Raw genomic sequence first — 22,253 nt, 5'->3', positions numbered from 1 at the left:
ATGAGTTTGAAACAACCATCAAGAAAGTTAGAAGTGACAATGGTAGTGAATTCAAGAACACTAGAATTGATAACTTGTGTGATGAATTTGGAATTAGACATCAATTCTCAGCCAAGTACACTCCTCAAGTAAATGACTTAGTTGAAAGGAAGAATAGAACTTTGATTGACATGGCAAGATCAATATTGAGTGAGTACAATATGAGTCATTCATTTTGGGCCGAAGTAATCAACACGGCTTGCTATTATAGCAACCGCCTCTATTGTCACCCCATGATGGAGAAGACACCTTATGAGCTTTTGAATAGAAGAAAACCCAACATAGTATACTTTTGAGTTTTTGGTTGTAAATGCTACATATTGAAGAAAGGCACTAGATTGAGCAAGTTTGAAAAGAAATGTGATGAAGGTTTCTTGCTTGGATATTCCACTGCTAGCAAGGCTTATAGAGTTTGGAATTTGGCTAGTGGTACTCTTGAGGAGGTCATGATGTGGAGTTTGATGAAATAAATGGTTCTCAAGAGTAAGATGAGAATCTAGATGATGTAAGAGGCACTCAATTGGTCAATGCAAAGAAGAACATGGACATTGGTGATATAAGGCCTAGAGAGGTGATTAATGTTGAAGATGACAAGAATCAAGCGCTCTCTAACTCAAATGTGCAAGCTAGTAGTTCCTATAATCAAGTTCAAGCAAGAACTAGTGATGACAAAGTGCAAGATCAACAACAAGTGGCTAGTTCATCATCTCAACCAAGTGATCTATCAAATGCAAGCAATCAAGTGCAAGTGCTTCAACCAACCAATGTTGCAAGAGATCATCCCTTGGATACTATCATTGGTGATATTTCAAGAGGTGTGCAAACTAGATCAAGATTGGCTTCATTTTATGAGCATTTCTCATTTGTGTCATCCATTGAACCTAAGAAGATAGATAAAGATTTGAAAGATGTTGATTGGATCAATGCTATGCATGAAGAGCTAAATAACTTTACAAGAAACCAAGTATGGGAGTTAGTTGAGAGGCCTAAGGATCATAATGTGATTGGAACCAAGTGGGTCTTTCAGAACAAGCAAGATCAAGATAGGACAGTAATAAGGAACAAAGCAAGATTAGTGGCTCAAGGTTACACTCAAGTTGAAGGTCTTAACTTTGGAGAAACATATGCTCCGGTTGCAAGATTGGAAACAATTAGGATCTTGTTAGCCTATGCTTGTGCCCATAACATCAAGTTGTACCAAATGGATGTGAAGAGTATATTTCTCAATGGGTACATCAATGAGCTTATGTATGTTGAGCAACCTCCCGGTTTTGAAGATGAGAAGAAACCCAACCATGTTTATAAGTTGAGAAAGGCTTTGTATGGATCAAAACAAGCACCTAGAGCATGGTATGAGAGATTTCCTACTCTCTAAGTGATTTAAGATGGGAAAGGTTGATACCACTCTCTTCACCAAGAAGCTTGGGAATGACTTGCTTGTAATCCAAATATATGTTGATGACATCATTTTTGGGTCAACAAATCAAGATTTTTTGTGAGGAGTTTGGTAAGATGATGGCAAGTGAGTTTGAGATGTTCATGATTGGAGAGCTTAGCTACTTTCTTGATCTTCAAATCAAGCAAATAAAAAATGGCATATTTGTGAGTCAAAGCAAGTATATCAAGGACATGCTCAAGAAGTTTGGAATGGATGATAGTAAAGCTATTAGTACACCAATGGGGACAAGTGGAAGCTTGGATAATGATGCTAGTGGCAACATGGTGGATCAAAAGATGTATTGGTCTATGATTGGAAGCCTACTTTATGTGACCACATCAAGGCCGGATATGATGTTTAGTGTATACATATATGCTAGACTCCAAGCCTCACCAAGAGAAAGTCATTCGAAAGCAACAAAGAGAATATTGAGGTACTTGAAGCATACACAAAATGTTGGATTGTGGTATCATAAAGGAGCAAGATTTGAGTTGATTGGATATTTGTACTCCAATTATGTGGGATGCAAAGTTGAGAAAAAGAGCACATCGGGCACATGTCAACTATTGGAAAGATCGCTTGTGTCTTGATCATCAAAGAAGCAAAATAGTGTAGCACTTTCAACCGCCGAAGCAGAGTACATTTCGGGTGGTAGTTGTTATGCTCAATTACTTTGGATGAAGGCTACTTTGAGTGACTTTGGAATTAAATTCAAGCAAGTGCCATTGCTATATGACAATGAGAGTGTCGTAAAGCTCACCAATAACCCAGTTCAACATTCAAGAATAAAGCATATTGATGTCCGCTATCATTTCATAAGAGATCACCAACAAAAAGAGGACATTTACATTGAGAGTGTGGGCACCGAAGATCAACTTGCCGATATCTTCACCAAGCCACTTGATGAAAAGAGATTTTGCAAGCTAAGAAATAAATTAAACATACTTGACTTCTCCAATATGTGTTGATGCACCCCCATTATATAACATGCCTCTTCTTTGAGCAAAGCAAGGTAAAGTTGATTGACATGTCATCCATCCATTGCTAAGGACTTGTTTAGTGCATCTAGTCATTCCTATTATGTCCTAGGCTCATTCATTAAAATCAAATGAATTTGATGCTTGTATGGTACCACTATTGTTTGTATGTTTGAAATGATCTAGTGGTAGCATATGACATGTTTATGGGCTTGTAAACCTAGTGTTTGATCTAGAAAATAAGCTACAAGTGTTTAACTCAATATGGTACAAGATAACCCTTATTTGGAGGTGTGAAGAAGCTTGTCTTTGAAGCAAGTAATCTAGATTGACATTGGGAAAATGATCCTTATTTCATATGGTTTCTCCCCAACCTATCTATAATTTGAGCTCACCGTTTGTGCTAATTGTTGACAAAGGGGGAGAAATTCACAAAGATAGTAAGATAGAAGGAGCAAACAAATGAAATGAAATGACATTGACATTGCAAGGGGATCATAAAAAAATGCACATAAATAGGGGGAGCAAGCTCATAAACTTGTATGTTGCATCTAAATGTGTATTTCATATATTTGCTTACATGTCACAAGTTCTAAATTTCAATATCCATGCTTGTGTGGTGTATGCTAGTTATATGCTTGAATGGTGAAATAAAAACTAGCATGCATAGGCTAAAGTAACTAGACTTATGTTCATTTTATGGAAACTAGACCCTTGCTTGTAATGGTGATCTCATGGGGTATTCTAGTTTTTATGTATGTATAGTTACTAATGGTGCTAAGGATGGTATATTGGTGCACTCTGATTGGTATCACGCTTCAAAGGTCCATCTCTTATACCTTAACATCATATAGTAGAAATTGTCTCCTATATTTCCTATCTAAACATATATGCAAGCTATAATCCAAACTCTTAGCACATATGTAGGGGGAGCAATTGCTACCATTTGGAGTTCATGAAACTTGTCCATATTCTTTTATACATGGTAAGTATGCTTGGGCAAGCAACATGGATTCAATTAAATCTCAATTCATATCTTTGTGTAAGGGTTGTCATCAATTACCAAAAAGGGGGAGATTGAAAGCTCTAGTTTAGTTTTGGTTAATTGATGAAACCCTAAGTGCTAACCTAGTTTATCAAAGTGATTATGAGATAGGTAGCACTACTCCAAGTGATGAAGCAATGGCGAAGATCATGACGATGGTGATGGCATGGTGATGATCAAATGCTTGAATTTAAAAAGAAGGAAGAAAAACAAAAGGTTCAAGGCAAAGGTATAAATAGTAGGAGTCATTTTGTTTCAGTGATCAAGACACTTAGCGAGTGTGATCACATTTAGGTTAGATAGCCATACTATGAAGAGGGGTGAAACTCATATTGAAATACGGTTATCAAAGTGCCACTAGATGCTCTAACTCATTGCATATGTATTTAGGAACTAGTGGAGTGCTAACACCCTTGAAAGTATTTGTGAAAATATGCTAACACATGTGCACAAGGTGATACACTTGGTGGTTGGCACATTTGAACAAGGGTTAGAAACTTCACCAGCGGAGTGTCCACCTGTAGAGTGTGAATGGTTCGATGGTGCCACCGGCACCCTATATAGAAAAGACAGGGATTCACAGAGTGATCGAACGCTGGTGGTGCGGTGACCAGACGCTGGGTTTAGAGTCTGGTTAGTGATAGCAGTAAGCACACAGTCTCGGTCTTGTGATTGGATGCTGGCATGTAAACTGACCAGACACTCGTGGTTTGTGTCCGGTCAATGCTGACGTACGCTGGCATGAGGCGTACAGAGGAAACATTGAGTGACCGAACACCGGGTGAGTCCGGTCAAGCATGACTGGACACGTCTGGTCGTGAAATTTCATGTTTGGAACCTTACTGGAAACGACTAGATGATGGGGTCCTATGTCTGATCGCTTTCTAACTGATGTGTCCGGTCATCACTTGACCGTTGAGATCGGGCGATCGGTGTTTGAAGTCGATGACACGTGGCAAGCATCGGGCGACCGGACGCTGGGGTCCTGCGTCCGGTCGAACTGACCGGAGCATCCGGTCACCCCATGTTGTGCCCAGTTGAAGGGTTGAGATGGCGACTAGAGGAGGGGTGAATAGTCTTTTCTAAAACTTAATCGCGTCAGCTAACCGATACAAATACGGAATTAAAACTATCGGTCTAGCCAAGACTATACCCCACTATATATGTTCACTAGCACCTTGCAAAGATACTAATTATGCAACCAAGGTGTCGGGCTAGCTAGAGCTCTCCTAAACAATTCTAAGAGTAAGGTTACACAAACCTATGCCACTAGTATTTTAAGCAACAAGAGAGCTCCTACACATGCTAGTAAGCAAAAGCACAAAACTAACTAAGCTCACTAGCAATGCTCAACAACAAGGCAACCAATGCCTAATTAGAGAGTGCAAATACTTAGCTACAGAAACTAAGCAATGTGACTAACAAGGTTACTAAAACCAAATTAGCCACGCAAGAGAGCTACTTCTATGCTACATAAGTAAGAAGGTAATTAGCAAGCTACACAAGCTATCTAATTACAAGAGCAACTACACAAGCTTAATATGTATAAAATTAATTGCAAGCTTATGTAATGGGGATGCAAACCAACAGGAAGAACAAGGTTGAGACGATGATTTTTCTCCCGAGGTTCACGTGTTTGCCAACATGCTAGTCCCCGTTGTGTCGACCGCTCACTTGGTGGTTCGGCGGCTAATTAGCATCACCCGCTAAGCCTGCACGTCGGGCACCGCAAGAACCTACCCCTTGAGTGAGGGTAGCTTAATGACACGCTTTACTAAAGTTGCTCTTCGCGACTCCCGCGGGGCGAGCACAAGTGCCCCTCACAAGCACTTCTTCGGAGCGTCGCACAAGCTTCTTGCACGCTTCGACGGAGACCACCACCAAGCTGTCTAGGAGGTGGCAATCTCCAAGAGTAACAAGCACCACCGGCTTGCAACTCGATCACCTAGTGCCACTCGATGCAACATCATGATGCAATCGCACTAGAATCGCTCACTCACACAATCGGATGATCGCTATCAAGTATGTGTGAGATGGAGGGCTCCTAAGCACTCTCAAGCATGGATACAAAGTCCCCCAAGGTGTTCCACACCAGCCATGGCCGAAGGCCACTTCTATTTATAGCCTCAAGGGCTAAACTAGCCGTTACCCCTTCACTGGGCAAAAATCGGGCCGACCGGACGCTCCGGTCGTGTTGACCGGACACTGGACCTCAGCATCCAGTCGCCCACAGACGGCCACATGTCCCGATTCCAACGGTCACTTGACCAGACCGGATGCAGCAGCTTCAACAGACCGGACACTAAACCCCCAGTGTCCGGTCGTTTCCAGTAAGGTACTGACCTCGACCGGATGCGTCCGGTCACACTTGATCAGACGTAGCCCAGCGTTCGGTCACACTCCAGCTTCTGCGTCATCGTACGTTAGCCTGACCAGACGTAGCCTGCCAGCGTCCGATGCTTTCAGACCCAGTGTCCGGTCAGTTGACCGACGCCAGCGTCTTCGCATTCAACTTGTTTTCACTTCTAACTTCTTCACCCTTGCTCCAATGTGCCAACCACAAGAACTTGCATCCGGCGCAATAGAAAATAGGCATTCCATTTTCCCAAAAGTGCCTTTAAAGATGTGCCAATACCACCAAGTGTACACCACCATATGTATGTGTGTTAGCTTTTGACAATCATTTCCAAAGGATGTTAGCCACTCAACTTGCCACGCCACTCGATCCTAGCGACGATGCAAAGTTAGATCACTCGAGTGGCACTAGATGACCAATATACAAACAAGTTTGCTCCTCTTGATAGTACGGCCATCTATCCTAAACCCGGTCATAAACTTCTTTACACACCTATGACCGGTGAAATGAAATGCCCTAGGTTATACCTTTGTCTTGCGCATTCTATTCCATCTCCTCTAATGTTGATGCAACACATGCACCAACACGATCAATAATGATATAATCCACTTCATATCATCACATGATCATATTGGTTCATCGATCTTGACTTTACTTGCTCTTCACCGTTGCCATCGTCCATCGGCGCCAAGTCTTGCTCAAGCTTCACCGCCACGCGGTCCATCACTCCAAAGCCTTCGACTTGCCCTTCACGCTTGCAACCGGTCCATCAAGCCAAGCCTTGTCTTGATCTTCTCCACCTTGATCACATGACTCAATGTCATGTCTCATGTGCAATAAGCTCCGTCATCATCACATGTGTGAGCTTTGCAACATCTCCAAGCCATTTTCACCTCCATGGCATATGTTGCTCATACACATGTACCTGTGGACTAATCACCTGTGTATCTCATATAAATACAATTAGTCCACCTAAGTTGTCACTCAATTACCAAAACCAAATAAGGACCTTTCACCAGTGAAGGGGTATAATGGCTCTATTTCGTGAGGGCTTCTATTTGAGCCCCATGGCTGGCTCAAGCTCATTCTCTTGGCCATTTGCATTGACATAGCAACCTTGTGAGCTTAGCCAAAGCTCTCCCACTCATCTCCATCATTGTTTCATCATCATTGTGAGATTGGGAGAGAATCCAAGTGTATTGCTTGAGTGATTGCATCTAGAGGCACTTGGTATTCATGTTTTGCTGCGAGATTCACTTGTTGCTCTTGGTGGTTGCCACCACCTAGATGGCTTGGTGCAGCAGAGGAGGATTGGCATGAGTTGGTGATTGTTCATGGCCATCTTTGGTGACCGGAAATGCCTTCGACCCGTTGTGTCTGCCTAGTGGTGTTCCAGTGCCCATGTGCTTTTGCGGCGATCCTTGCAAGGAAGCCAAGTCCGATAAAGAGGACACATATAAGCAGAGGTATTGGATGTGTGCCAATTTTGCGTTTGAGCCTACACTTCATCGGCGCCGCATTAATAAGATGGTGAGAAATTGATGTTGTTTAATATTTATTTTATGTCAAATGAAGTCTTGCATGATTTATTTGTTTGTAACAATTGCATTTGTTGCGGACCCCTCCACCACTCTGTGATTTTGAGTAGTGGATCGACACTGAAGACAAGGAGTGGATGCAAAAACTGTTACGGTAGGAGGCAGATGACTAAGAGATGATGGAGAAGAAACACAAAGAGGAGGCTCTAGAAAAGGAGCATAAGCAAGAACATGAAAGGAGGCGTGTTGCTTCACACATGGAGGAGAGGGAGAGGAAGCTTGAACGTGTGCTCCAAGCGAAGGCAGCGATGGAGGAGAATCCCGATGCCCAAAGGAAGGGAAAGTGGCCTCGTTGCACTCAGTAGTCTTCATAACTTGCTAGTTCTATGGTATATTCATGAACAATGTTGTCAAATCTTAGACTTTGCATTGTGTTGTCATGTAATGCACTTTTAGTTTGTCGTCATGTACTTCAAATGTTGTTATATTGATTAATGTGCTCTATTATTGGACCTTTCATAGTGTTGTTGGTTTCATTATTTGTTGTCATAATATTGAGTTTAATATTGCATAGGTAGTGAAACGAGCTCACGTAGTGCAAATAAAACGTAACGAAGTAGTGGATTACCTAATTCAACACACAACACATGAAATGGTGTCCTCCTCCTCCCATCCGTCCTCCCTGGCTTCCCCTCCGTGGAGGCGTCGTGCCCTCCCTGGATGCGTGGTGGGCACCTAGGCAGGAGCCCAAAGTAATGCGTGCTACACGCAAAGACCCATGGATCGACGCAGTACACTGGCAGAACCACCTTGGAAGCCGCCCACGTGCGTAGAAGTGCCTCGTTATCAAGAACTCAAAGGGCGTTCCTGAACCACACGATGGCCACCCCGACACCGCCTCTCCTCAAGCTCGACGACGTGTACCTCTGGAAGGCCTCATCTGCCACTACGTAGGCCTCTTTGGCATTGAGGGAAGGCACCGACAACGCCGCACCGTGGGGGCAGGGGCAGGGGCGGTGCCACTACGCCAGCGAGGGAGGAGGGGACGACGCGTCGAAGGCGAACATGGCCTGCTAGCGGGCACCTGGGCGGCGGGGCTAGGGTAGGGGTGGCAGTCGGTGCCTCTGGTGCTGGTGGTGGGGGAGGAGGCGACAGCACATCGGAGGTGGATGTGGCCTGCCGCTGCGTGGCGAGCACCGTCGGTGGCGGCTATGGAGGAGGAGGAAGAGAGGAGAGGGATGGGGAGGCAACCGGTACGTGGGGGACGGTGGGCGGTGGAGCGGGCGATAGCTGGCGGAGGAGGCATGGGCGACGATGGGGCTGGCTGGCGGTGGCAGTGAGAGGGAGAGATAGAGAGCATGAGAAAGAGAGAGAGAGAGCGCGCGAGAGAGCTACGGCGGCCACATATGGTTATCCGGTACCTCGGCGCCAGAATACATGGCACCGAGACGCCAAGCTTGGCGCCATGTATTCTAGCGTCGAGGTACCAGCCATGTCAACGCCACGTAGACTGCCCTGGTGTGCTTGGCCAGGCACCTTAGAGCTAAGATCTATGGTGCCGAGACGTGTTACCTCGACACCATGAGTCCTGGCGCCGACCCCCCAGGGTCCAAAGATGTGTTTACGTCTCCCAGGGGATCAAACGTAAATTTTCTTCAAAAAGGAGCCAAATTGTAAAAAAATTAGGTCCTATGGACCACTTTTGCTCGTCGAAATCCTCTTTATTATTGCATAAACAAAAGTAGAAGAGACATCATGACAATTCAATATCAAATCCCTATCAAAACAAACATGTGGAAAATAATAAAGTCTTAACAATAGAATCACATCTTCAAAAAAAAGGATCAAATTAGGTCCAATGTGGTCCAATTTTTTGTAATTTGATCCTTTTTTTGAAGAAAATTTACGTTTGGCCACTAGGAGACGTAAACTCATCTTTGGACCCTGGGGGTCGACGCCAGGACTCATGGCTCCGAGGTAACATGTTTTGGCGCCATAGATCTTGGCTCTGAGGTGCCTGGCCGTGCACAATAGGGCATCCTAGGTGGCGTTGATGTGACCGGTACCTCAGAGCCACATATCTTGTCTCTGAGCTTGGAGCCGTAGATCTTGGCTCCAAGCTCGGTGCCAAGATCTATGTGGATCCTAGCGCTGAGCATGGATTCAAAACTCAATTTGCTATGTGGCCGCACTATTAGGACAAACCAATCTTTTTAACGGGGCACATCTATGTGTTTGTTTTTTTGGTTTAATCTCTAATATAAGGCATGTTAGGGTTAGTCGAAGGAACTATGTACCCTTGTTTGGCACATGTTCTCACATACCATTTCATGTGCTTGTTGTTTGCTTTAATTACCTAAGGCATGTTGGGTTTAGTCCAGGACCTCTGTACCCTGGTTTGGTACATGTTATCACATGCCATTTCATGTGTTGTGTGTGTTGATTTAGGTAATCCACTACTTCGTTACATTTTATTTGCACTACGTGAGCTCATTTTACTACCTATGCAATATTAAACTTAATATTATGACAACAAATAATGAAACCAACAACACTATGAAAGATCTAATAATAGAGCACATTAATCAACATAACAACATTTGAAGTACATGACGACAAACTAAATAACGCAGAACATGTCCTAGGTACGTCCATACTTAAAGTGCATTACATGACAACACAATGCAAAGTCCAAGATTAGACAACATTGTTCATGAATAAACCATAAAACTAGCAAGTCATAAAGACTACTGAGTGCAACGAGGCCACTTTCTCTTTCTCTGGGCATCGGGATTCTCCTCCATCGCTGTCTTCGCTCAGAGCGTACGCTCAAGCTTCCTCTCCCTCTCCTCCCTGTACACAGCAACACGCCTCCTTTCCTCCTCTTCCTTGTGCTCCTTTTCTAGAGCCTCCTCTCTACGTCTTTTCTTCATCATCTTTGTGTCCTCTGCCTCCCACCGTATCCGTTCCTGCATCCACTCCTTGTCTTCCGTCTTGATCTTAGTGTTGATCCACTGCTCAAAATCACAGAGCGGTGGAGGGGTCTATAATAAATGCAATTGTTACAAAACAAATAAATCATGCAAGACTTCATTTGACACAAAATAATTATTACACAACATCAATTTCTCACCATCTTGTTAATGCGGCGCTGACGAAGTGTAGGCTCAAACGTAAAATTGGCACACATCCAATACCTCTGCCTATATGTGTCCTCTTCGTCGGACTTGGCTACCTTGCAAGGATCACCGCACCAGCACATGGGCACTGGAACACCACTAGGCAGAGGCAATGGGTCGAATGCATTTCCGGTCATCTGGCCATAACTACAATTGAACTAAATTTGTTCTAAGAACCGAAAGCAATGAACATTAAACCCTAAACCTAGGGTTTTTCCATTTGTTGCACATAAATAAAAACATAATATAATACGATGATAAGAGATTACCTTGGCTTACTAGCTTTACCACGCTTTGGCATCCTACCGTTACATAATACAAAAAATAAAAAATCACTTCAAACATTAGGTAATAACGTATCTAGGGTTGCAAAATAGACGTAATATATACCAAATCAATGCGTAAAAAATGATAAGGGGAGAGAAATACCTTGCTTGCGAAGATGTATGGATAAAATCCAAGTATCCAAGGTCAAATTCGTCGATTCAAGAGATTGGGACGGGTTAGGGAGAGAAAGAACTCGAGAGGGAGGAGGAAGAAATGAAAGCAGCCTCGGAAAGGAAAACTTGGCTGTGGGTTTTGAATCTATGCTCGGCGCCAGGATCCATGGCTCCAAGCTCGGAGCCGAGGTCCACGGCTCCGAGGTCGGAGCCACAGATCTTGGCGCCGAGCTCGAAGCCAAGATTTGTGGCTCCGAGGTACCGGTCACATCAACGCCACCTAGGATGCCCTGCTGTGCACAGCCAGACACCTCAGAGCTAAGATCTGTGGTGCCAAGACGTGTTACCTCGGAGTCATGAGTCCTGATGTCGACCCCCAGGGTAAAAATGAGTTTACGTCTCTCAGGAGGCCAAACGTAAATTTTCTTCAAAAAAGAACCAAATTGCAAAAAATTGGGCCAATGTGGGATGGCTTGATGATGGGCCCTAATAATTATATCGGAAGAAAAGAAGCCAATCTATTTGGAAGGGTAGAGGAAAGGAAGGAGTAGTTTCTTTTGTAGTGTGCAGTGGAAAAATTTGTAGATTCACATTTAGTAAGCATGTCACAAGCTTATCTAGGCAAGTGTCAATTGATTCTTTAAAGCTTTATGGTTCATATTTTTTTTCTACGAAGTAGAATAAGTTACCACCTTCAACATTTTTTTCTTGAAACAATGGTAAATCTATAGCAGAGAAGAAACTAGGCTCTATGCTCCCACGTAGAAGTGCACTAGCCTCATTTTTCCCTAACCGCTCTTAATTTCTTGCTTATCCTTCTCACAGGCTCAAGTACATAATTTTAGATACATTTAACTACTATATATCCTTACCATTGAGAATCCAAGTCGCTACGTTTTGAAGTTACTGAGTCCATATAAGTGGTACTCATGAAATGTATATCTATATTGCAATTTTCTTATATATAAGTTGACTGGTGATATTCATTCAAACGAAAAAGTGATTTAGAAACGATAATGAACCTTGAAATGTGACAGTGTGCAGGAGAGACAAGGGAACATGTGCTTGCCTTGGTCCCACCAAAGGAACCGCTGCGGTCCAAAGCCGTCCCAGAAAAAAAACACGCGCCGCCAGGTCTCCAATGCTTCTCTCGAGTCTTGAGCGAGTACAACTACAGTCTACAGCGACCAAATCGTAAGAAGCCCCGATCAAATGAAATCGACAAATCCTGCTTAAACCCCCACACCTGCACACATTTATCCGCTCTATTTCATCACAGCACGCACCACTCACAGCAGCTGCCGTGACTCTCGAATCATGTCCGCGCCGCCGTCGCTCAAGGCCCCGGCAACCGCCGTAGCGGGCTCTCCGCGCTCGGCCGCCGCCCCGAGAACAACCGGGCTTAGCAGCGCCCGTGCTCTCCCGACTCGGCGCCTCCGGTGCTCAGCCTCCGCCGCCGTGGCTGGAGCTTCCACCGAGGTGACGATGCACGCCTCCACCACGTGGAACTTCCCGGAATCCTGCTAGTGAGGTATTGGTTGCTTGTGACTTGCGGGCTGTGCCGTGTTGTTCAGATGGCTGATGCTCCGCTGGATTGGGCGGGGAGGTCGCTGGAGGAGTTGCGCAGCTTGCCGGACCACGACACGTTCTGCTTGATGGCGCTTGCGCCGCTGGACGGGCGGTACGATCGCTTCGTCAAGGAGCTGATGCCCTTCTTCAGCGAGTTTGGCTTAATCAGATACCGCGTTCTCATCGAGGTATCTGACATTTAGGACAGTTTGAGCTCCTTGCAAACACTGTATCTGCCTGCAATCTTTACTGGTGTATCTGTGTACAATCTTGATTGGAAATTGGACGCTTGAGAGCCTGTTGCTGGTGTTATTGTCAATGTTGCTTATCTGCCGCGCCTTTCTTGTTCTTCAGATCAAGTGGCTACTGAAACTTTCTCAAATTCCTGAGATCACTGAGGTGCCTCAGTTCAGCAAGGAAGGCCAGGCCTTCTTGAATGCTATTATTGAGAATTTTTGCATTGACGATGCGAAAGAAGTAAAGAAAATCGAGAAAGTAACCAACCATGATGTGAAAGCCGTCGAGTACTTTCTGAAGCAAAGGTGCAGCTCAAATCCAGAGATTGCAAAGGTTGCAGCTAGGATCTTAATGTGTCTAGGAGTAATTATTTCTGGTTAGACTTTAAGCTGAGTGGCTTCTTGAACCTGTTTCCAGGTGTCGGAGTTCTTCCATTTCGGTTGTACCTCTGAAGATATCAACAATTTGTCACATGCATTGGCTCTGAAAGAGGGGGTAAATAGAGTTATGTTCCCTGCCATGATCGACATATACAGAGCATTGTGTTCCTTGGCAACACAAAATTCAGGCTACCCTATGTTGGCTCGAACTCATGGGCAGGTATGACTTATGAAGCCACCTTCACCGTAATATTTTATTACTGTTATACAGCAAGAACAAGAAGGTTTTTGTACCCTTAGTTTGAAGCATATCTTCTCCATAGACAGCTCTCAAAGGCCTTCTATGTTAGATATACGATATAAAATAATTACTTATCGGGGCTTAATGTTTTGTAACTTTGCCTGGTTGATGTAGCAAGGTGATTTTGAGTGATAGTAAATTGATAAGATCATAATGAAAAAGAATGGAATTGAATGATTGATCAACTCATTCAGCTATTGCCAAGGCAACATGGGTGGAGGAAATAACAAAACCTGCATTATGTATCAACATAGTCTAGGAAATTTTGAAAGATTATTATACTATTCTGGCAGGTAATCTTCAACCTTTCCATTTGTACAGGAAAAGGAAAAAATATTTCTATAAGTAAAAAAAAATGATCTTCAGCAGTGTTGCATTGTGGAGTACAGCTTAGTAATTCTTTCGATGCAATATTGAACACAGTTGTCTTGTTCAATTGCTTGTATGTTAGTGGAATGCGTTTTTCTTTGCCAAGAAAGACTTGATTTGGATCCTATCTTAAATTGTTTTCAATTCGTGCATGTAGCCAGCATCACCAACAACCGTGGGAAAGGAGATGGCAAACTTTGCGGCCAGATTATCTGATATAGGAAAGAGTTTCTCGGAGGTGAAGATACTAGGGAAGTTTGCTGGTGCTGTCGGCAATTACAATGCTGATGTGGTTGCATATCCTGAAGTTGATTGGCCTAAGGTGGCAGAAGAATTTGTTAGATCCTTGGGTTTGCAGTTTAATCCCTACGTGACTCAGGTGATCTATATTCTTTATTTTGACATTTAGTTTCTTCTCTGCTCTTCAATGTTCTTGCACAATTAGGGAGGCTTCTCAAATTCTAGGGCCATCAATGTTGTTGGTTCTGATGCAGTTTTATCCCTTTTACAGATTGAGCCTCATGACTACATATCGAAGCTCTTCAATCTATTCACCCAGTTCAACAATGTGTTGACTGATTTTGATAGAGACATGTGGTCCTATATATCATTAGGATACTTCAAGCAGGTAAACTAAAAAGGGTTGACACTACAGTTTGGGAGGATTAAACTTGTACTGCGAGGAAACAAATTGATGGTATTGATTTTTTATCTTTCATATTAACTTGCAACATCTTCCAAAATTCTTTTTTCAGATACCAAAGGCTGGTGAAGTTGGTTCTTCCACTATGCCTCATAAAATCAACCCCATTGATTTTGAAAATAGCGATGGCAATTTATGTCAGGCAAATTCTATATTATCCAGTATAAGCATGAAACTGCCAATATCCCGGTTGCAGGTATTGTCGCTAATCATCAATTTCAGTTTTTCTAACATGAGGTGTCAGGATGAAAATCTGGTGCCTGTATTCATGACACCTATGCGCGATTGAATCTTAAATTATACTTACCATCTCATTAGTATATACGTATACTAATGAACCACCATGTTGTATCATTGACAGCGTGACCTGACAGACTCAACTGTTTTGAGAAACTTGGGCATGGGATTAGGTCATTCTCTATTGGCTTACAAAGCTACCATGCGTGGAATCAGCAAGGTTCAGGTAGGTGGCCCAGAGATTGTCCTTTGTCTCGTTACAGATGATATAGTTGTCCTTCAATATAGTTGATGCATGTTTAATTTTTAGTTTATGATTATTAAGTACTTGCAGAATGCTTATTGATCAAGCAGATAGACCTACCTCACCACTTGCTCTTTTCACAAGTTTTGGCTTGATAGGGGAAAATACACTATAAATTAGTGGTGACTGCTAGGCGTAGGCGTTTAACCAACTAAAAGTTCACACCACTCAAACCAGCTGAGGATAACTGACTTTAGGATATAAGGATGTTCCTTTGTGCAGTGCTCAACTTCACATACTTGTATTCTTAGACCATTGCATGGGAATTTCAGACGTTACTCTTCTTTACTCTACCTGAATAACTTGGTTAAATTTTTGCATGCATTTTTAGTAATTATGATCAGGCTAGAACTTCTGTGCTGAATTGGTGCCTATACAGGTGAATGAATCGCGTTTAGTTGAAGACTTGGAGCAAACTTGGGAGGTCCTTGCTGAGCCAATACAAACAGTAAGGCATCTGTTTTCTTCTGTCTATTTCCCCTTGAATTCCCTGTTCTGGTTGCTGTCAGAAAGTGCTTATTGTGTGCGCATCAGGCATGTATCACGTTACTGTTATTACTCTTTGTAGGTGATGCGAAGATATGGAATACCTGAACCTTATGAGAAGCTGAAGGAACTGACGAGGGGCCAAGCTGTCACCAAGGACAGCATGCAGCAATTCATTGATGGTCTGGACTTACCGGAGGAGGTTCGATCGAAGCTTTCAAAGCTAACCCCACATTCTTATACTGGGCTAGCAGAGGATTTAGCCAGAGACATCGAGAAATGGGTTGATCTGGAATCTGGATTTCAAATCAAATGAGCTTGCATTTAAAGATGGATAACCTCTCCACAATTTTTTCCTTTTTGACAACGATGGAGAAAAAAAATAACAAACAGGAACCCTAGAAAACAAAACTTCAATGCGCCGTGACCTCTGAATTGTCGACCATGATAATTTACGTGGCTCCCATTTATGATATTTTTGGCACATGTAAAATGCGCCTCTAAGGAATTATGCTAGCTGTATCTTGGCAGAAAACTATTCGAGCTAAAAAAGTTGCTTGCTCGATTTCTTATAAGTACGGAGTTGTTTTGCAACGCCTGGTGCGGGAAGCTAAAAATGCTTATATTATGCTATTTTTATTGGCAACATATCAGGTGAAAATAAATTAACCTGTGCAAATTTGAAAACTACCAATCAGGACCACTAGATGTTGATCCAATGGATGGGGTTAGAGGGCTTAAGCGCAAAAAAAAAAAAAAAAAAAGACCGGCGGGTGGGAGGCTTAAGCGTAAAAAAATCTCACCTCTCATCCCATCGATTGAATGGGCATCTAGTGGTCCTGATAGGTTGTCATTTTTATTTAGTTGCCGCATACAATACTAAAACAAACAGTTTCTCTTTCGAAGTGAGAAAGCAGACTTTCTGTTAAGTTGTTTTGTTGAGATCTTGTGGGATGTAAATCTGCCGTGCCGCTTCGAAGCTACAACAATTCTGCAGATGCACTGCAGTGATGTTTTCGATTTTCGGAATGATGCAAAAGCAGACTTTGGTTATCGGAAGCACTGAAATGATGCAAAAGCAGACTTTGGTTATCGTTGGATGCTCACATTGGTTCCACACGCGTTGATCCGTATACAAAGCAATTAAAAAATCCTATTCGCTGGGTCGTATTTGGCTTATAAGCCATGACTTATCAGTCAACGAACCGTATTTTTCTCTTACACCAAACCAGCCAACGGTACCTTCAACCATGACTTATAAGCCAAACAAATCCAAACGAACATGACCTAAACTTTGGTTATCGTTGGATATACTCACATTGGTTCCATACGCATTGATTCGTATGCAAAAAGCAAATAATGCTCGATAGCGACGGAAAATGAGGTTTACGAACTTACCAGTCAGGCAGCCATCCAGAGGTTATGTGGTATCGACACCAGAGGTTGTGTGGTTGTGCGCGGTGTTTATCCTTATCCGGGCCCGTCCAGCAGCCACTGCTACCAGCTCCCGAAAGGAGGTTTTTGCTGCACGGCACGGAAGACGGCGGGGTGAATCCTTCCGTGCGTTTTGCTTGCCGGCGACAAACACAGCGTGTTGGCCGGACTCCTGACTCTGGGAGCCTGGTAGTGGTAGCGTTAGGAGATCGGGCGTTGCTGCCGACGCCGCCACACATGAGATGAGAGCAGCGGCGTCTCTTCCTAGTTCGCTTGGCGCCGTGGCGGGCGCCCCGGCTCGGCTGGGAGGGACCGCGGCTCCTGTGGGTTTCGCGGATGGGAGCATGATTGCTGCTGGCTGGCAGCTGGGCGTTGTTGCTGTGCTACTGCAGTTACTAACGTTAGTAGGCTAGCCGATTCTGGCAGGAACGCGAATGCGACGCGAGTCATGTCTGCAGATGCTTGGAGTTGGCCCTTTGCATACATGTGGGCTGGCGCATACAATGGGATTATTATCGGGCAATCGACTTTACTACCAACAACAAAAATCGAAACAACGAAGAGAGAAGATGTAGGGTTCCGTGTGCGATGCAGGCCCAAAGGCTGAACCAACCCGTGGTTACGATCTTCCCAGGACTTCGACACGAGGAGTATGGTCCAGATGGTGGTCATGCCCCACAAGGAACGGGATAGGAATAGGACAGGACAGTAGCACGAGGCCTGTATTACTGCACTACTAGTACCTCCGGTTTCAGACGGGAGGAATGCCAATGCCAGAGGATGGCAAATGGCATAATTCTTCATTTAACAAAAATAATTCTAGTATTTCTATTAGGAGTACACTGACTCGGCTGATTAAGATAAGAAACTGAGATATTTTCCCCGCAACTAAAAGTCGTTCCGTTCCCACCACGCACCTACTAAGCCCTCCAATTTAGTAATCCCCTCCACAACCCTCGCTACAGTAGCCTGCTCCAAGTCATACAGATCCCCAAATGGCGGACAACCGACGGTCAAATACAATCATAGATCACATCCTAGTTACCATTGCCATGACAGTAACTCTACCAAATAATATAACAAAGCTAATCCACCACAACCACACGCAGTAAACAAAAACGAAGAAATCGCATGGAGACGGATCCATACTGGCAGCAGCAGTACTTGCTTGGCGGCACTGCGAAGTTCGTCAGAGCGTGCAGCCGCAGCAGAGGAAGAAGCAGCACATCATGGAGACGAGCGCGACGGACTCGACGGCCGTGACGACGCCCCAGAGCGCGGCGTCCACCAGGAGCGGCACGTCCCGCACGAGCTCGGGCCACCGCCGCGCCGCAGCGCCGAGCTGCTCGGGGCGCGACCGCTGCCACTGCCACCATTCCTGGACCTGGACCCGGAGGTGCGCGGGCGGCGAGGGGAGCAGCGCGGCCAGGCTGGGCAGGCCGAGGTCCGGCGGCCACCGGAGCATGGACACCAGCCTTCCCCCCATGGGCCCGCCGAGGCGAGGCCACGCGGCGGCGGCGGGCTCCACGCGCGCCGGCTGATTCCCTTCCTCCGTTCCTCTCGATCCCGGCGCAGGGGCAGGGCGCACTGCGTCGGCGTCGGTCGGCCGGTCGCTGTGTCGCAGGCGCGCAGCGGCTGTTCTGTTTAAGTGGCTCCAGGCGTTTGGTTGGTTTGACACTTTGTTTGGTCTTGACGGGGGCGGATGACGTGACGGCGGTGGTGTAACGTGTTCTGCTGCTACTTCTGTCTGCTTGTGTTGTGTGGCGCGCCGTGCTAGGCGTGGCGGGGCGTGGGTTTTCTTTCTGCCACGAGGGGCGCATCGCAATCACGGCGGTGGGCCGGTGGGTCTGGCACCGAGGGCGACCGTCTGGGCTGCCCTGGGCCTGCAGGCCTGGTGCGCTCGGACGGGTCCGGGTGGTTGATGATGGATCGCAGGAGGCCCAGCCATTGCCTGATAGGTTTGTCTTGTGGGTCAATCATCATCCTGAAATATATAGGGATATTTGGATTGAGGTCATTACAATTCTTCAAGTTTTGAAAAACGCCATTATAAATCCTCTATCCGGAGATAGGCCATTATAATTCCCGTTATCCCTGAACCTTGCCATTTTGTACACATGCCGCGTACTGGGGCCCACTGTCAGCACCGTATGCGTACAGGGACGCAAACGAGCGTTATCTATCGGCCTCCTCTGTTAAGCAGCTCGCGTCGCTCTCACTCGCTTTCTCCCCTTCCTGTTCCCCTTTCTCAGCGACGAACCCTAGCTCGGCGATTGAAGGCGACGGCGGCGACTAGCGCGATTCAAGGCGGCGGCGGCTGGCGCGATTGAATCGATTCTGCGGCGGAGGTGCAGACAACGGTGGCTGGAGAACTAGAGTAGGTGGCCGGGCAAGTAAGCAGACGGTGGTGGTTGGGGTCCTAGAGGCGACCGTGCCTGGACTGAAGGCGATGGAGCCCCCATAACCCCCACTGGTGCTCCGCGGCAATTGGTGGCGGCGGTGATGGAGGACGACGACAGTAGGTACCTTTCTTGCACTCTTGATGTCGTTTTGTCCATCATAGTGTTGGGATTAGGGTTCGGATTAGGGTTATATGTGCTTGCTAGTGTAGATGTACGCCATTCTGCATATTTACAATTTCATTTGCGTTAGGTGTGAGATGTTCGTGCTAGAGGTTAAAGTGGAAGCTTTCGCTTCCAATGGCTCTGATGGGAGGAAATTGTACATGAAGGAAACTATTGTTAAGTGGGATGTCGAGTTTGGGAGTTTGACACTTGAGTTGCTGCTGAGTAGTCTGTGTAAAGAGTTGAATTTATCTTCTGCTCAGAAACCTACAGTGTGGTTCTATGACAAAAGATTGCATGAGGATGTTAGGTTAGCTAATGAGATTCAGATGGTTGATATGTTTGAAATGTACAAGGAGGAGAGGAGCTGTTAGGTTGTAGTTGGAGTGTTTGATAATGCAGCTTGTTTAGATGCTGAATTTGATGCACTGGAGCCACTTTGTGTGGTTCCTCCTGATGTAGAGTTAGGCAACCTTGATGCTAACATGCCTACAGAGCCTACAACCAAATGCAATGTGTCTGTTGATGACATTCCAAAGGCAGCTGCTATAGATGTAGATGTAGTGCTTGATATGTTTCATAATGTTGAAGAATATGTTGGAGTGGATGATGAAGCTATGTATATTCCAGTGCCAACTGCACAGGCAACTGGGAATGCAAAGGCAGCTGATGACAATGCACAGACTGACAATGCACATGCATCTAAAAATGCATTTACTTCTAGTATTGATAATGATGATAATGTTGTTCTTGTTGTTGATGAGGTAGAGGTTGCCAGGTTGGTGAGAAAGACCCACTGGATGTTCATGTTCTGCATCATCCTTTGAATCCAAAAATCTAGAAGGGGAGCTATTTTTTGATATCATTGCATTTAGGAAATCCAAAAGGCATTACGCTGTTGTCAAGGGTTTTGAGTTTGCACCTGGGGTCCGAACAGATAAGACAAGGTTTATTGCGAGGTGTGCTGCTAGTGACTGCCCTTGGCGCATACATGCTTCTACCATTTTTGATAAGAAAACTATACAGGTAAGTTCATATCAACCTTATTATGCCTTGTACATGTCAATATGTGTGACTAAGTCATTGTAATATGTCTTTTTCAGATCAAAGTCCTACCTGCCGAGCACAACTATCCTACCACCAAGCTTAGAGAATGAAAAATGGCTACCCAGGGTTGGTGTGCAGACAAACTTGGGGATTAGATTAAGAAGAACCCAACTAAGGGAGCCAAGGATGCTAGAGACAAGTTGGAGGGTGATTTTAGCATAAAGCTGAAGTACTCAAAAGCATGGTCTGGTTTATAGCAAACTCAAAACCACATTCATGGTAAGTATGAGGAAAGCTTTCAACACCTTTTCAATTGGGCTGCACAGATTAAACTTAGTTCTCCTGGAAGTAGAGTACAAATCGAGTTAGAGAAGGTTGGTAAAAAGAATAGGTTCAAGAGAGTATTTGTTGCTTTGAAGCCATGCATTGATGGCTTCTTAGTTGGTTGTAGACCATTCATTGGTGTAGATGCATCTTGTCTGCATGGAAAATATACTGGACAGTTAGCTTCAACTACTAGGATGGATGGGCACAACTAGTTGTACCATATTGCATATGGAATTTTTTACTCTGAGATTGAGGATAACTGGAAGTGGTTTTTGGAGAATTTGCACATAGTCATAGGAGACCCTCCAGGTCTGGTGTTATGCTTAGATGCTTGTAAAGGGTTAGAAAAAACTATGGGGACTATGTTCCCATAGGCAAAGAACAAAGAGTGCATGAGACACCTATATCAAAACTTCATGAAACACTACTCAGGGGATGTCTTCACTAAACACATGTACTCTACTGCAAGGAGCTACATAGAAGGGCTTTTCAAGTGGCATATCTAGCAAATCTATGAATTCACTCTAGGTGCAATTGACTTTCTAGAGTGCTATCATGGCAAAATATGGTATAGGTGTGCCTTCTCAGAGGAGAGCAAGTATGACTACTTGACAAATAATGTGTCTGAGAGTTTCAATGCTCAGATTAAGCAGTTCAAGGGACTTCATATCCATGAGCTAGTGGACAGACTTAGGGAGTTGATAATGGAGAAGAGGTATGTCAGAAAGAAGATAGCACAACAGTGGGAAGAAGGCATACTATCAAGTGTTATCAAGGAACTTAACCTAATAAGCAAGAATCTCAAAGTTGTCAAGGTTGCAGTAAGTGATGAAGACTTTGCAAAGGTGACTATTCTTGATGACTAGAATAACCAGAAGAGGTGCACAGTGGACTTGAAGAATCACAAGTGCTCCTGCAGGGAATGGCAGATTACTGGGAAGCCATGCAAGCATGCCTTGGCCTAGATACTATCAAATAGAGGCGTTAAAATTATAGATTATGTGCATGAGTATTACTCTATTGCTAGATTCAGAGCTGCATATGAAGGAAGAGTTGAGCCTATGCCAGATAGAACACAATGGCCTAAATTTTAGCTTGGGTTCAAAGTACATCCACCTTTGCTTGGGAGAGGAGCAGGCAGGCCAAAGAAAGTAAGGATAAGGGGCTGCCTAGAGAAACAAGCCAGCAAGAAGAAAGTAAGGAGCAAAAGATGTGGAGGTTTTGGACACTTCTCCAAGACATGCAAGCTGGAGATGATAGGTGAAGATGGTGAAACTGCTAGA

The 22,253-nt window shown here is 44.6% G+C and overlaps 1 protein-coding gene and 1 pseudogene across 1 annotated transcript; one reads left to right on the top strand and one right to left on the bottom strand.

Annotated features, from left to right (window-relative positions):
- Positions 1 to 11,401: 11,401 nt before the first annotated feature.
- On the top strand, positions 11,402 to 16,303 carry LOC136546050 (uncharacterized). Its single transcript, XM_066538031.1, has 10 exons — positions 11,402 to 12,491; positions 12,587 to 12,769; positions 12,936 to 13,151; positions 13,236 to 13,418; positions 14,026 to 14,247; positions 14,380 to 14,496; positions 14,624 to 14,767; positions 14,933 to 15,034; positions 15,492 to 15,560; positions 15,681 to 16,303. The coding sequence occupies exons 1-10, from the start codon at positions 12,330 to 12,332 to the stop codon at positions 15,912 to 15,914; spliced, it is 1,632 nt and encodes a 543-aa protein (XP_066394128.1). The 5' UTR covers positions 11,402 to 12,329; the 3' UTR covers positions 15,915 to 16,303.
- A 1,525-nt stretch (positions 16,304 to 17,828) lies between these two features.
- LOC136500149 (uncharacterized) lies at positions 17,829 to 19,275 on the bottom strand (annotated as a pseudogene).
- Between the last annotated feature and the right edge of the window lie 2,978 nt (positions 19,276 to 22,253).

The sequence above is a fragment of the Miscanthus floridulus genome, chromosome 1, assembly GCF_019320115.1.
Source record: "Miscanthus floridulus cultivar M001 chromosome 1, ASM1932011v1, whole genome shotgun sequence".
In the NCBI taxonomy this organism is placed as follows: domain Eukaryota; kingdom Viridiplantae; phylum Streptophyta; class Magnoliopsida; order Poales; family Poaceae; genus Miscanthus; species Miscanthus floridulus.
This window is presented reverse-complemented; position numbering and strand designations above follow the sequence as displayed.